Here is a 15,462-nt window from a genome sequence, read left to right as displayed (position 1 = left end):
TATTTTGTAAGCAGAAGGTTACTCAATAATGGGTTCTCCTATTTTAGCTCCACCACCTGATTACTAGAAGGGTGTTGGGCTTTGGCTGGAAACCTTTTGCGAATTCCCATCGACTGTAGTCGCGTCCCCCCAACTAACTGAGCACGGAAGAGGCTTACCATGAGCATGTAAGTGAGGGTGCCGCGCAGACGCTGCGCCATACTGACGCTGTCCACGGAAAAGGCAAACTGGCCCTCATTGGCTGTTCCCTCGGGCAGCTGGAAGGGCAGATGGATGCCCTCTTGTGGACTCACCTGCAAGGGTGGCCCCAACACATGCAGCACTGGCACAGTCAAATCCCGCAATAACGAAAGCCAGACAACGGAACTTTCAAAAATGACATATTTTCGTATCCCCAGCGAATGGCCATCGGATTTAATGCATTTCGCATCTCTTGACAAAGAAACATTTATAAATGCAAACCCGCATTAATGAAACTGGCCAGATTGTAATGCAAATGTAAAAAGTGCTCCAATGGATTTCCTGCCCACTTAAATTGCGTAAAATACCAGCAAAGAACGCTTACGTGGCTGCAAGCATTTCTGTTTAGAAAAACCGCAACTTGCTGGAAGCAATTGCAGGCACCAGAAACACGTCTCGCTACCATCTCATTTGTCGACTGCCCATTGCAATACCAAATTGCCATCGACCTGTGCTGACATGCAATTACAATTTTTACCCTACAATTTGCAACTATGAAATTCTTGCGAAAGCATGTCGTTACTTCAGCTTTCAACTGGTAAGTACTGCAGAAGCAGGAGGGCCTCTTACCCCACGGAGCATCTTGGTGTTGAGTGTGTCCAGAATGTTTAGCTCCATCTCCTTGAGCTGGAACACGCTCTGGTTGGTGAAGATCACTGACACCACAACCTGGTCCCGCACCATGGGCAGGGTACGCACTTCATATGTCTGCAAAGCATGCAAGTGCCCTGCCTACTGTAGTTTCCTGCTCATTCAAAGGACTCTCCTAGACTCATGCATGCTTCAGATGTCATGTTGTGCAAGTGTATCTTTCGTCTAGCTCAACTAATACAAAAAATAAAAATGACATGCTTCAAGACACAAGCTTACTCACCAGTTTGATGTTCTTGTCCTCAGCTAGTGGCTTGTAACTTGAGGCAGGCTGAAAAATTTTCACAAAGCAGACATTAATTTTGCCTGGATGATTAAATGTAATATGTGGTGTATTACTAGGAGAGTGAACTTAGATAAATCCAATTCATAATAAAACAAAATGAGTGATTTTCTGCCTGCTTACATGCTGCCTTGAAGACACACCTCAAGGAAAATTTGCAAAATTTACACCCCTACTTTATGTTCAAATTTTTCATTTTTGATGCAGGTTATACGTACACGTGATAGTACAGTACATACATATGCTCTGCATCGTTGCGATTACGCAACTGTGTGATCATGCGGGATAGGCAGGCTGGCTTACCGACTGTGGTACTTGACCAAAAATTCGCATGCACATCCAGTATAGTCGAGCCCACTTCTAACAATATTCAAGCGCACAGAAAATCCCTTTGTTATAACTGGGTTGGATGAAAAATGCAGATGGGACAAACATTTTAATTATGAAGAAGTACAGTCAAACCTGGCTATATCGAACTCACAAAAAATTGCCTATCAGTTCAGTATAGAGCATAATTTGATATAAGCCTGCTAAAGAATTGGATGTCATAAAAGCTCATACCATTTATAAAATCACTTTACTGATGAAACTAGCTTAGTTCCACGTGAAATATATATTGTGACGCTCTTACGTGCATAGCGAGTTCGCGCCTCAACAAACAGTATGCGGGGGCACCGAAGAGTGATGAACGAAGAAGACGACGGGTGGCTGGCTAGCTGAATCTCGACAGGCGCTCAGCTGATCAAGGCCATCGCATCTAACGCTACCCGGCTTCAACGTAACACCTTTCGTGGGCGTAACAGAGTGGTGGAGGTGCGGGGTACGACACAATGTACCACGGAGTCGCAACATCTAGAACTTCGCCGGAGCCGTCGTCTTGCCGGTCTCTTGCCAATGACTTTCCCTATGGCTCAGGACGGAGGTGGACAAATGCCAGCTCTAGTTTCACCTGCTCAAAGGTCAGCCCCAGTTGGACCTTTGCAGCACTACATGGAACCACGCTCGTTCATGGGAAAAGTGGGCGAAGACGTCGATGAGTGGCTGACGCACTACGCAAGGGTGAGCCGCTACAACAGTTGGGATTCTGTCACTTGACCAAAAATTCGCATGCACATCCAGTATAGTCGAGCCCACTTCTAACAATATTCAAGCGCACAGAAAATCCCTTTGTTATAACTGGGTTGGATGAAAAATGCAGATGGGACAAACATTTTAATTATGAAGAAGTACAGTCGAACCTGGCTATATCGAACTCGCAAAAAATTGCCTATCAGTTCAGTATAGAGCATAATTTGATATAAGCCTGCTAAAGAATTGGATGTCATAAACTTGAATATGTCGTACTCTTTCTGAGGGAGACAGCGCTGATGTGGTATGAAAACCACGAAGACTCCCTAACAACGTGGGAGCGCTTCGTTGAGGAAATTAAGAAGTGTTTTGGTGACTCCTACGTCAAACAGAAACGCGCCGAGAGAACACTAGCTCAAAGAGCTCAAGCTCCTGGAGAAACATGTACTATATACATAGAGCAAATCCTCAAGCTGTGCAAAATCGTAAATTTGCAGATGTCTGAGGAAGACAGAGTCGGACATCTCCTCAAAGGAATTGCAGAAGATGTATACAATTTCCTCATAAGCCGGGAACACGTTGATTCCGTCTCAGATGTCGTGCGTCATTGCCGTACGTTTGAGACGTTGAAAACACGTCGCATTGTGCCAAAATTTGGACGCCTGGCGAATGTGACAACCGTTGCCAGCGCTGATGAGAGCCCGTCCGCTGATCTTTCGTCTACTATACGGCAGATCGTGCGTGAAGAATTGCTGCGGCACCAGGAACTTGCGCGCGATGTCATACGACAACCTGATGCTTATTACCCGCAACACATGGCGCCTGCTGCACCCTGCACTTCCAGGTAACCGGCGGTATGTGTCACAGACATCAATCCACAGAGGAGCTCCATGGCCACGTGAGGGCACATTTACGCCCGAACACCGACCTGCAGAACACCCTCGCCCCAGCAGGTTTGCATGCAGACCGACCGTTCCTCTTGTGCAGCAGGCTCAGCTGCTTCGCTCTGTTACACGACCCCCAATGGCTGAGCGCTTCGAAGGGCAGTTCATTGATCGTCGTTTACCTGTGTGTTATAGCTGTGGTGACTTGGGTCACATTGCCAGGTACTGCAATCGCTGCCAACCACCGAGGTTCGACCGATCAACGATGTCTAGGCGGTACCGCGCTCCTCTGGGCGAAACATATTCGCCCTCGCACACATATTTAGGAAGCTTGCCTCACCAGCACCCGGAACCGCTGCGAAACCGTTCTCCAGCATCCGATCGCAGCTTGACACCACCACCCGCTCCTCGTGTAAGCCGATCGCCCTCTCCGCGGCGTGGATACCCGTCGCCACCTCCGGAAAACTAGCCAGCGCAGCCGTTGGAGGTGAGGTCGCTGGACAATCTTCGATGTCGACAGAGAGACCTCCAACCATTTGTATGTTTAAGAATAAGATGTTTGTATTAATTGACGGGGTTTCATCCATGGCCTTAGTGGACAGGGGAGCAACCGTTTCAGTGATGAGTCTTGCGTTCAAAAGCCTCCTAGGACGAAAAGTGATGTTTTGCTGGGACCGTGCCGATACGTTTCGCGGAGTGAGTAGGGAGTTGTATCCTGTGGGCATGTATAATGTAGACGTTACCTTGGGTGGTCGAATATTTAACGTGGAGTTCGCTGTTCTACCTCATTCTACACATGACGTAATCCTGGGCCTTGATTTTTTGAAACTGTGTGGTGCCACCGTCGACTGCAAAACGGGTGAAATCAGTGTAGGTACGAGCTTTTCTGCTGTGTTTATGGAAGGCCCACCGTATCGTGAAAGTGTGCTTTGTGTATTCCAGGATACAGTTGTGCCTCCGTTATCCGCAACGTGTGTTTCAGTTGCCTGTTTCCCTACCACCGACGGAACGTTTGACGCTACCGTGGAGCCCGTTCATCTGAGTTGCATCAAGAGGAATGTACTGATACCGTATTGCACGCTGTCAGTTGTTCAGGGACGCACTAACTTATGGACCGTAAACTGTTCGAGTGAACCTGCAATACTACCACAAGGTCTGAAACTTGCCGCCTACCATGAAGATCAAGTGCTATCGCTCGCCATTCTTACAGAGGCCCTTGATTCTGCGGATGAGCGCCATTTCGTTAATGCCTGTCCTGTGGCGCACTCCTCATTTCTGACTATGGTAAACAAGTCACTCAGCACTAAGCAGCGTCACGAAGTGGCAAATATTCTGCTAAAACATGCCCGACTGTTTGACTTTTTCTAGCAAGAGGGGCCACCATTGTTTCCTCCTTCTCGTATACTTCATCGCATAGATACGAGATCTGCCCAACCGTTGCGACAGAAACTACACAGAGTTTCACCATCGGAACGCAAGGTGATCAATGACCAAGTCCACGAAATGCTAAATAAGAGGGTAATCCGAGAATCCTGTAGTCCGTGGGCAGCGCCAGTGATTCTGGTAAGAAAAAAAGATGGTACATGGCGATTTTGTGTTGACTACCGCCGCCTCAACACCATCACTAAAAAGGATGTATATCCTCTTCCGCGTATTGAGGATGCTATCGACTGCCTCTCATCAGCGTCTTACTTTTCGTCTGTTGACTTGAGGTCGGGGTACTGGCAGATTCCTATGCACAAGGCAGACAAGGAGAAAACGGCATTTGTAACCCAGATGGACTTTCTGAATTTAATGTGATGCCGTTTGGGCTCTGTAATGCACCTGCAACTTTCGAGCGCTTCATGGACAACATCCTGCGTGGTTTGAAGTGGGAAGTATGCATGTGCTATCTAGACGATGTAGTGATTTTCGGGCGCACATTCAGTGAGCACAACGCACGTCTCGATCTTGTGCTAAACTGCTTGGACAAAGCGGGTTTGGTGCTCAACTCGAAGAAGTGTCACTTTGGAGAGCGCCAAACACTCGTTCTGGGACACCTAGTGGATAAGGACGGTATACGACCTGATCCAGTGAAGACTGCTACAGTGGAAGCCTTCAAGCAACCTCGCCATGTAAAAGAGCTACGCAGTTTCCTAGGGCTTTGCTCGTACTTCCGCCGGTTTATTCGTGGATTTGCCAACATCGCGTACCCGCTGACATGCCTCCTCCAGAAGGGCGTTCCCTTTGAATGGACTCCTGAATGTGAAGCTAGTTTTCATGAGCTGAAGTCTCGTCTGACGTCCCATCCCATTCTCCGACACTTCAACCATGCGGCTCCCACAGAAGTTCATACGGACGCTAGCGGTATTGGCATCGGCGCTGTCCTTATTCAACACGTCGACACCAAAGAACACGTCGTCGCCTATACGAGTCGCTCTTTAAGTAAGTCCGAGCATAACTACACCGTTACAGAGCAAGAATGTCTTGCAGTTATTTTCGCAGTACAGAGCTTCCGGTCGTACCTGTACGGGCGCCCCTTCACTGTGGTGACAGAAAATCATTCTCTCTGCTGGCTGGTTAATCTCCGTGATCCGTCGGGCCGGCTTGCGCGTTGGACACTTCGTTTACAGGAATATAACTTTACCGTTTCTTATAAAAGCGGCCGCCGACACGCCGACGCTGACTGCCTCTCGCGCATGCTGCTTCCAACGACGGACTATGACGCGGACAACTTCGACTGCTATATCACATCACTGGAGCCGGGATTTCCCGATATAAATACCTTCAAGGTTGAGCAACAAAATGACAGAACTTTAGAACCACTGCTTGTTACTGCAAGGCAATCAGCACCATCCACTCGTTTCTGCGTTCTAGATGGGGTTCTTTACAAAAAGAACTATTCTGCTACAGGCACACGATATCTTCTGGTGGTCCCGGAGAGTCTCCGTGCCTCCGTCTTGCGCGCTATGCATGACGATCCAACATCTGGTCATTTGGGTTCTGCACGAACTCTCTACCACCTTCAAGAAAGGTTCTACTGGCCTAAAATGCGCCAGACGACCGCCCAGTATGTGTCCAGCTGCAGCGAGTGTCAACGTTACAAGCGTCCGACGAGTGCTCTTCCTGGTCAACTCCATCCAGTGCCAACCCTCAGCACTCCCTTTGAGCAAGTTGGCATCGACCTCCTCGGTCCTTTCCCGCATTCATCCAATGGGAATCACTGGATTATCGTGTGTGCCGATCACTTGACACGCTACTGTGAGACAGCTGCAATACCATCAGCTACTGCAACCGAAGTGTGTATTCTTCTGCTGCGTTTTGTCATTCTGCTGCGTTTTGACATGGACCTCCAGAGTCATCATCAGCAATCACGGGCGACAGTTCACTGCAGACGTGGTTGAAGAGATGCTTCGTCTATGTGCTTCAAGGTTTCAACATTCCACCCCGTATCATCCCCAAACAAATGGCCTTATGGAATGCACGAACAGAACTCTTACTAACATGCTGTCCATGTATGTCGAGTCAGATCATAAGAACTGGGACAGCGTGCTACCTTTCATTACGTATACATTTAACACCTCAAAGCATGACGTTACGGGCTACAGTCCCTTCTTTCTTCTTTACGCTCGTCCGCCTCGTTATACACTAGACGTCACTATCTTCCCGTTTTCCAGCCACGATAATTTTTGTATATCAGAGACAGTCTGTCTTGCTGAAGAAGCCCGACGACTTGCTCTTTTACGCACTTTTGTTTCACAAGACCGCTCGAAGGCACGCTGCGACCGCCGACGCCGACACGTGATATATGACCCTGGTGATTTAGTGTTGCTCTGGAAACCAACCAGGAAATGTGGATTATGTGAAAAACTGCTGGCCCACTATGTTGGACCCTATGTTATTACTGAGCGTATCAGCGAATGAACCTACCGCATAGCACGTCTCACATCAAATGGCCGACGGTCAGCAAAGACTGAACTTTCGCATGTCGCCCGTTTAAAGCCCTTTATTTCTCGACAGCCTGTTTGACTTGCCCGGCGGGCTTCGTGTGCGTGGAGGGAAACGTGACGCTCTTACGTGCATAGTGGGTTCACGCCTCAACAAACAGTATGCGGGGGCACTGAAGAGTGGTGAACGAAGAAGACAACGGGTGGCTGGCTAGCTGAATCTCGACAGGCACTCAGCTGATCAAGGCCATCGCATCTAACACTACCCGGCATCAAAGTAACGCCTTTTGTGGGCGTAACAATATAATAGTCCTGTATTTTCTGCTGCTTGGGCAATTTCACTGCCTGCGACGCAGCAAGCACTTCTCCACATTATTTAAGGAGTCGGAGCAGCTGAGGCCGCAACCTTTCGAATTCGTGCAGAAACACCGGACTAGTGTGAGTGCACCAATCACCTCGGAGGATGTGGGCAAAGGACCGTCATTGCTTTCTTCATTGTGCCCACTTTCACTTGTGCTCGGTACGATGTCGGCAATGTAGTTTTCGTTTTCGGGCTCTCCTGTGGTCGCGACACCATCATCTGCACTCACAAACTCACCGACCTTTGATTCGTCAACAGCTTCAGCAAATTCTGACAGCTCGCTCCAAATTTCAGCAACACTGGCAACGGCTTCGTCGCATTCATCAGAATTTACAGTCATCACCGAGCACGCGGAGGCCGGCACATTTGAAGCAATTTTGGATGAACCACTTGTACACGGCTGTGCATACAGGTCGGGCGTGATGGGCACTGGGTTGCGAGTTTGGCCGCATTAGCCCTAATCTCCCCCTTATTCCTCAAGATCGTGCTGAGACTGCTCCTCGGAATCTTGCACACTGCGGGTTCAACCGACTTCTCACCGCGTTTGACCCAATTATGATTTCAAGCTTCACGGCAGAAAGCCAATTCTGCCGCTTCATCACGGCAACACTGAAGGAAAAGGCCCATAAGGAGCAAACACAATGAACCAGAAATGCAGCGAGACAACTCATACTTGCACCATCTTTCATGACGAGGGCACAAGAGCCTCTGATTGGCTGTCTGAGCAAGCACTGCGGGCAGGCCAGGATCATTTCTTGCAAGGGGGCGTCGATAGCATGCCTGAGGCAGCGTGGTCACGGTAGGGAGAGCGGTTGGATGGAGCCGCACCACCAGGTTTCTCCACAACTGTGGGGGAAAGCCAACTTCTGGGGGCACTATTCCGTCGCTTGATGTTTTATATATCGGGTGTCGTTGCTATTTTTATTCGATGTAAGAGTAATTTTTGCTATATATACTCATCGTAGCTATACCGTGTTCAGAAATTGTTTGGTATATAGAATAGTTCGATTTAAACGGGTTTGATATAGTCGGGTTCGACTGCAGCAATACAATCAAACCTGAATATATCGAACCCAAATATAACAAATTATTGTGTAGAATCAACAGCTGTAAAACCACCTTGAAAATTTTGGTATCATATTGTTATTTTATATACCGAATTACCCATATACAGGGTGTCTACCAAGTTGACATTTCCAAATTCCCTGAGTTTTCCAGGTTTTCCCTGAGTGCCTTTGCAAAATTCCCTGAGTGATGCAGAACTATTTTTTATGTCAAGACGGGCTGAAACCACATCGCCCGATGCTGTCACTCTCTAGTAAAGATATGAAAAATATTTCTTAAAAATTGACTTATTTCAGTTTGAATACTAAGGAGTAGTGTTTATGTTATTCAAAATGAGAATAGAAAGGAGGGTTTAGTAAAATGCACAGCAAATAAGATGTCTTCGAAAAAAATTGCAAATCGAGTCGGGCATCCTCATATACAAATAAAAAGGAGATGCATACAGAAGCAAATATTTTCGAATATGAGCTATTTCTATCAACTGATAGCAAGCTCAGTGGTATTAGGCTCGAACTTTGTCACAATTGAGATTCTCTCCCAACAGCTTGTACGTCAACCTCAATTGTCCCGACATAATCTCAGCCCGCATACGATGCCTCAGTGTAGTGTTTCACTGCTTTAAAGAGTTTATCTTGGTTGGATGAGGGACACCTGCATCTCGGCATCAACCAACACTTTTTTTTTTAGTTCAAGCTCCTTCAAAACGGCAGCAGCACGCTTCCTTTCCTGTTCATTCCTCAATATGTAGGTTCTTTCTGTTTTTGTCCTCCTTCCGCCACTCGTTCACCCCACGGACCATTTGAAGCATCATCTTGGTCAGTTGCACAGTCCAAGTCCTATTTTTTGAACTCCCTAGGGGCCGCGAAAACGTCCGAAAACTCCGCCAGTTGGAAAATAATGCATGCCATTTACTGCCCTTAAAGGGCTCAAACTGCCACAGGCACATTCGAAAACGCTCTGAAGGCCTGTCGGTACACGTAATAGGCATATCGGTGGTCGTACTGCAACAGGAGATACCGGATGCACGCGTGTATAATTAAGCAATACATACTGTGTCTTGCGGCAATAGCCCCTTCCCACTCTTGTTATGCTTCACTGCAATAATTTTTTGTACGCTTCACCAAGTAACATTTTTGTAAAAAGACTTTCAGGAACCGGCATTATGCAACACACCGTGCTTTCCAAGCTTCTAAGTCAATCGCGAGGACCACAAAGGTGCAGTCGGTACCACTGCTGACAGCAGCGAATTCTTTCAATGAAAAACACGGCACCCAACGGCAAGGAGCTTAATAGCGAACGTCGAAGCAGCTAGGTCTAGCGTTGCCGCAGTTGCCAGCGTTGCCAGCGGATCTGCATACGAGAGCACCGGTTCGAGGCGGCGAGGTAATCAAAACAGCAGCGGTGGTGGCTTTGATTAATGCCATTTCGGACCTGCGGTCACAGCAAAAAGTTTTGAAAATCGAATGGTGAAGGGTTCTTGCGTCCGAAATTTCAGACTTTCCGATACATTGACTCCATGGGGTACGTGGTGGTGCCGCGAAGCCGTCCAAATTATCGGGCATCTGCAAAGCCGGTCGTTGACTGTACACTGGAAACTCCTCCAGCCTTCATCATCATCAGCCTGGTTACGCCCACTGCAGGGCAAAGGCCTCTCCCATGCTTCTCCAACTACCCCGGTCATGTACTAATTGTGGCCATGTTGTCCCTGCAAACTTAATCTCATCCGCCCACTTAACTTTCTGGCACCCTCTGCTACGCTTCCCTTCCCTTGGAATCCATTCCGTAACTCTTAATGACCATCGGTTATCTTCCTTCCTCATTACGTGTCCTGCCCATGCCCATTTCTTTTTCTTTATTTCAACTAAGATATCATTCACTCGCGTTTGTTCCCTCACTTAATCAGCTCTTTTCTTATCCCTTAACGTTACACCTATCATTCTTCTTTCCATAGCTCGTTGCGTCGTCCTCAATTTAAGTAGAACCCTTTTCGTAAGCCTCCAGGTTCCTGCCCCGTACGTGAGTACTGGTAAGACACAGCTGTTATAAACTTTTCTCTTAAGGGATAATGGCAACCTGCTGTTCATGATCTGAGAATGCCTGCCAAAAGCACCCCAGCCAATTCTAATTCTTCTGATTATTTCAGTCTCATGATCCGGATCCACAGTCACTACCTGCCCTAAGTAGATGTATTCCCTTACCACTCCCAGTGCCTCGCTGCCTATCTTCTGTTCTCTTCCGAGACTGTTAAACATTACTTTAGTTTTCTGCAGATTAATTTTCAGACCCACCCTTCTGCTTTGCCTTCCAGGTCAGTGAGCATGCATTGCAATTGGTCCCCTGAGTTACTAAGCAAGGCAATATCATCAGCGAATCGCAAGTTACTAAGGTATTCTCCATTAACTCTTATCCCCAATTCTTCCCAATCCAGGTCTCTGAATACCTCCTGTAAACACGCTGTAAATAACATTGGAGAGATCGTATCTCCCTGCCTGACGCCTTTCTTTATTGGGATTTTGTTGCTTTCTTTATGGAGGACTACGGTGGCTGTGGAGCCGCTATAGATATCAGTATTTTTACATACGGCTCGTCTACACCCTGATTCCGCAATGCCTCTATCACTGCTGAGGTTTCGACCGAATCAAACGCTTTCTCGTAATCAATGAAAGCTATATATAATGGTTGGTTATATTCCGCACATTTTTCTATCACCTGATTGATAGTGTGAATATGGTCTATTGTTGAGTAGCCTTTACGGAATCCTGCCTGGTCCTTTGGTTGACGGAAGTCTAAGGTGTTCCCGATTCTATTTGCGATTACCTTAGTAAATACTTTGTAGGCAATGGACAGTAAGCTGATCGGTCTATAATTTTTCAAGTCTTTGGCGTCCCCTTTCTTATGGATTAGAATTATGTTAGCGTTTTTCCAAGATTCCGGTACGCTCGAAGTCATGAGGCATTGCGTACAGAGGGTGGCCAGTTTCTCTAGAACAACCTGCCCACCATCCTTCAACAAATCTGCTGTTACCTGATCTTCCCCAGCTGCCTTCCCCCTTTGCATAGCTCCCAAGGCTTTCTTTACTTCTTCCGGCGTTACCTGTGGGATTTCGAATTCCTCTAGACTATTCTCTCTTCCATTATCGTCGTGGGTGCCACTGGTACTGTATAAATCTCTATAGAACTTCTCAACCACTTGAACTATCTCATCCATATTAGTAATGATATTGCAGGCTTTGTCTCTTAACGCATACATCTGATTCTTGCCAATTCCTAGTTTTTTCTTCACTGCTTTTAGGCTTCCTCCGTTCCTGAGAGCATGTTCAATTCTATCCATATTGTACTTCCTTATGTCAGCTGTCTTACGCTTGTTGATTAACTTCGAAAGTTCTGCCAGTTCTATTCTAGCTGTAGGGTTAGAGGCTTTCATACATTGGCGTTTCTTGATCAGATCTTTCATCTCCTGCGATAGCTTACTGGTATCTTGTCTAACGGAGTTACCACCGACTTCTATTGCACACTCCTTAATGATGCCCACAAGATTGTTGTTCATTGCTTCAACACTAAGGTCCTCTTCCTAAGTTAAAGCCGAATACCTGTTCTGTAGCTTGATCTTTAATTCCTCTATTTTCCCTCTTACCGCTAACTCATTGATCGGCTTCTTATGTACCAGTTTCTTCCGTTCCCTCCTCAGGTCTAGGCTAATTCGAGTTCTTACCATCCTATGGTCACTGCAGCACACCTTGCCAAGCACGTCTACATCTTGTATGATGCCAGGGTTCGCGCAGAGTATGAAGTCGATTTCATTTCTAGTCTCGCCATTCGGGCTCCTCCACGTCCACTTTCGGCTAACCCGCTTGCAGAAAAAGGTATTCATTATCCGCATATTATTCTGTTCTGCAAACTCTACTAATAACTCTCCCCTGCTATTCCTAGAGCCTATGCCATATTTCCCCACTGACTTGTCTCCAGCCTGCTTCTTGCCTACCCTGGCATTGAAGTCGCCCATCAGTATAGGGTATTTTGTTTTGACTTTACCCATCGCCGATTCCACGTCTTCATAGAAGCTTTCGACTTCCTGGTCATCATGACTGGATGTAGGGGCATAGACCTGTACAACCTTCATTTTGTACCTCTTATTAAGTTTCACAACAAGACCTGCCACCCTCTCGTTAATGCTATAGAATTCCTGTATGTTACCAGCTATATTCTTATTAATCAGAAATCCGACTCCTAGTTCTCGCCTCTCCGCTAAGGCCCGGTAGCACAGGATGTGCCCGCTCTTTAGCACTGTATATGCTTCTTTTGGCCTCCTAACTTCATTGAGCCCTATTATATCCCATTTACTGCCCTCTAATTCCTCCAATAGCACTGCTAGACTCGCCTCACTAGATAACGTTCTAGCGTTACCGTTGCCAGGTTCATGTTCCAATGGCGGCCTGTCCGAAACCAGGGATTCAGCCTTCGACAGGGCGTAAAAACGATTCATTACGATTCCTGTATGTTACTTGAGTCAGCATTACCGCGACTTTCGACCCTTTCAACAAGATTACCGCTAATTTTCCCTGATAGACGTACAAATTCCCTGAGTTTTCTCATTTTTCCAGACTACTCAAAATCCCTGAGAATTCCTGGTTTTCCCGGTTTTCCCGGTTGGTAGACATGCTGATATATCGAACTTTTTTGTGATATCCTTCACATTCGACACATCCAGGTTCGACTGTATTGGTTTTAACAATACTCAAACATAACGATGTGCAGGTGCTGCACAGTGAACTTTTGGGCGTTCTATGGTAAAATAAAGTTTACTACAATGCTCCCATGCTGCATGATTGGTTATAACAATTAAATCTGACTGCTGGGTGTCGCCACAGGAGAAGAAAAAAAAAAAGAATGCGAAATCCAGGAAAAAAAATGTGAGCCACTTTGCCACACCCACCTTTGTGCTGTGTTACCTGCACTGCATGCTTAGTCGCCCCTCTCTGGTCTCCTTTCCACCTCTCCGACGTCAGCGAGAAGGTGGAAGGGAGACAGGCGCATGAAGCCGGCCATGCGCCTGTCTGCGGCAATGCACCTGCTGCGGCAGTAGTGCACCAGGTGTTGCAACAAAGCAGTATTAATACTTTACTTGCTGGCTCGGGCAGCACATACCGCTATGGTACATTACTTGCAGCACAAAATTCAAAGCACTGCTCAGCGCTATTCAATTGGACTTTAATGCTTTTGCATTCACAACTCATAAGAAGCGCTTAGGCGTCCTTGGATTTTTTGAGGATGTCACTTTCTATTTCCTTTTCGTACACACATACAGTAGCCAGATTTAATTGTTGTAATCAATAATGCAGCAAAGGAGCATTGTAGTGAATGGTTTATTAATGCAAAAGCATTACTTGGCTCATTGTGCAACCCCGCCATCATTAGAAAGCCGTGGCAGAAACACGGAACACAAATTACGTTATCCTTACCTAATTTTTTAAAAAAGTGGCCACGGTGAGGATTCGATCCTGTGCTCCACCACCGCTGCTACTGCTCCTTAGCCGAGCACGCTAACCACTGTGCCACCATTGCATTGCGTTACTGTTGCAACAGGTGACAATGATGAATATTTTCGAGGCTATGAATGTGGTTGGGCTTTGTCTGGCAGGCAATTCACTAGATGGCGCACGGGGCAGTGCAAGCACATGGCGGATCGGGCAGCATGTCTCATCGTATGCCTCAATGTGCATTCTCTACCAAAATACGTGCACTATGTGGCGCACCATGTGAACATCAACAAAGGCGACATAATTTGCCTCACAGAGACGTGGATGAGGTCGGATGACAAGAGACAGATCACGGGATACTCGTGTGCATCGCTCAACGACCTGACAATGTTGCGGCTGGTGTCACCATATACCCCAAGCCAGGAGATCAACTACGACCCATCCAGCTCGGAGACTGCATTGGTGTAGACTGAGAGATGTGCACTGTGTGCAGTTTTTTGAAACTGGACTCGTGGTTTTGTGCATATATGTGGTACCAAATCTGTCTCAAAGAGACGCGGCAGCCTTCATAGACAGGAATCTGCCTTCAGCTCTACGCTGCGGCACATCCATGCTCGTCATAGGAGACTTCAATCAGCACGCACGTTCAACGCAGCAGCACTAAACTAGGCAAAATTTCACCGTCACACTAAACTCAGCGACATATCTCAGCAACAAGTAATGCTCTCACACTTACACATAAGAATTGCTTAGGTGCCCTCATAAATTCGTTTACTATGGCACACTTACAAAAGTTGACTGTGCATCGACTGCTCGTTGTTTTATCCAATATATTGTTAAAGGGATTGACAACCTATTTTTAAGGACCCAGTTTTTTACGGCACAACGAAAAGCTCACCATCGATAGTGTTTACACCTACAGCGGTTATTTCCAAAAGTGGACGGACATTTATGAAGAGCCCCTCTTCCAGCAATGCTGAGAAGTGAGAGTGATGCCAACAGCCTGTCCCGCAAATTATGAAAGCCACCCATCGTTCTGCTCTCACAGGAGTGAGTGCAACTGTGGTCAATTACCTCTATCTTGACCTTTTCAAGCACTTTGTAGGTGGTGGTGCCACAGGAAAGTCCAAATATTTTCCCAAGTCCAAAAAGTTGGTCAGTGACATTAACACATTTTAACTGGACAGAAACAACTATAGTCGACTTACTTATAGCATTAACGGTTTTAACAAAACTCGGGTGTGACAATGAGCGGCACCCTGAAATTTTGGGTGTTTTATGGTAAATTAGACTGCTTACTACAGCGTTTCCATGTCGCAAATATTGGCTATAACAAATACAGTTGCACCTGACTATATCAAACCCGTCTAACATCGAATCATGCCTTCTATCGAACAATTTTCGAACACTATTATGACGAGAATACATAGCAAAAAATATGGTTACATAGAACAAAAATAGCAGTCACTACAGACATATCGAACTTCAAAAAGTGCCCAACTGCCTCA

At 46.7% G+C, this 15,462-nt stretch overlaps 1 protein-coding gene across 6 annotated transcripts in view; it reads right to left on the bottom strand.

The window, feature by feature from the left end:
• The window catches only part of g (adaptor-related protein complex 3, delta 1 subunit-like garnet), a 316,686-nt gene that overhangs the window by 24,581 nt on the left and 276,643 nt on the right, over positions 1–15,462 (bottom strand). For all 6 annotated transcript variants that reach the window (XM_055075585.2, XM_050186104.3, XM_050186105.3 and 3 more), the window contains 3 exons: positions 1,115–1,162; positions 811–948; positions 159–293 (listed from right to left, as the gene is read on the bottom strand). In XM_055075585.2, coding sequence (XP_054931560.1) covers positions 159–293; positions 811–948; positions 1,115–1,162 — 321 coding nt within the window. The remainder of the gene's footprint in view (positions 1–158; positions 294–810; positions 949–1,114; positions 1,163–15,462) is intronic.

This window comes from Dermacentor andersoni, chromosome 11 (genome assembly GCF_023375885.2).
Source record: "Dermacentor andersoni chromosome 11, qqDerAnde1_hic_scaffold, whole genome shotgun sequence".
NCBI classification, from domain to species: Eukaryota; Metazoa; Arthropoda; class Arachnida; order Ixodida; family Ixodidae; genus Dermacentor; species Dermacentor andersoni.
Note: the sequence above shows the minus strand (reverse complement) of the source record. Positions and strands in the feature narration are given on the sequence as shown.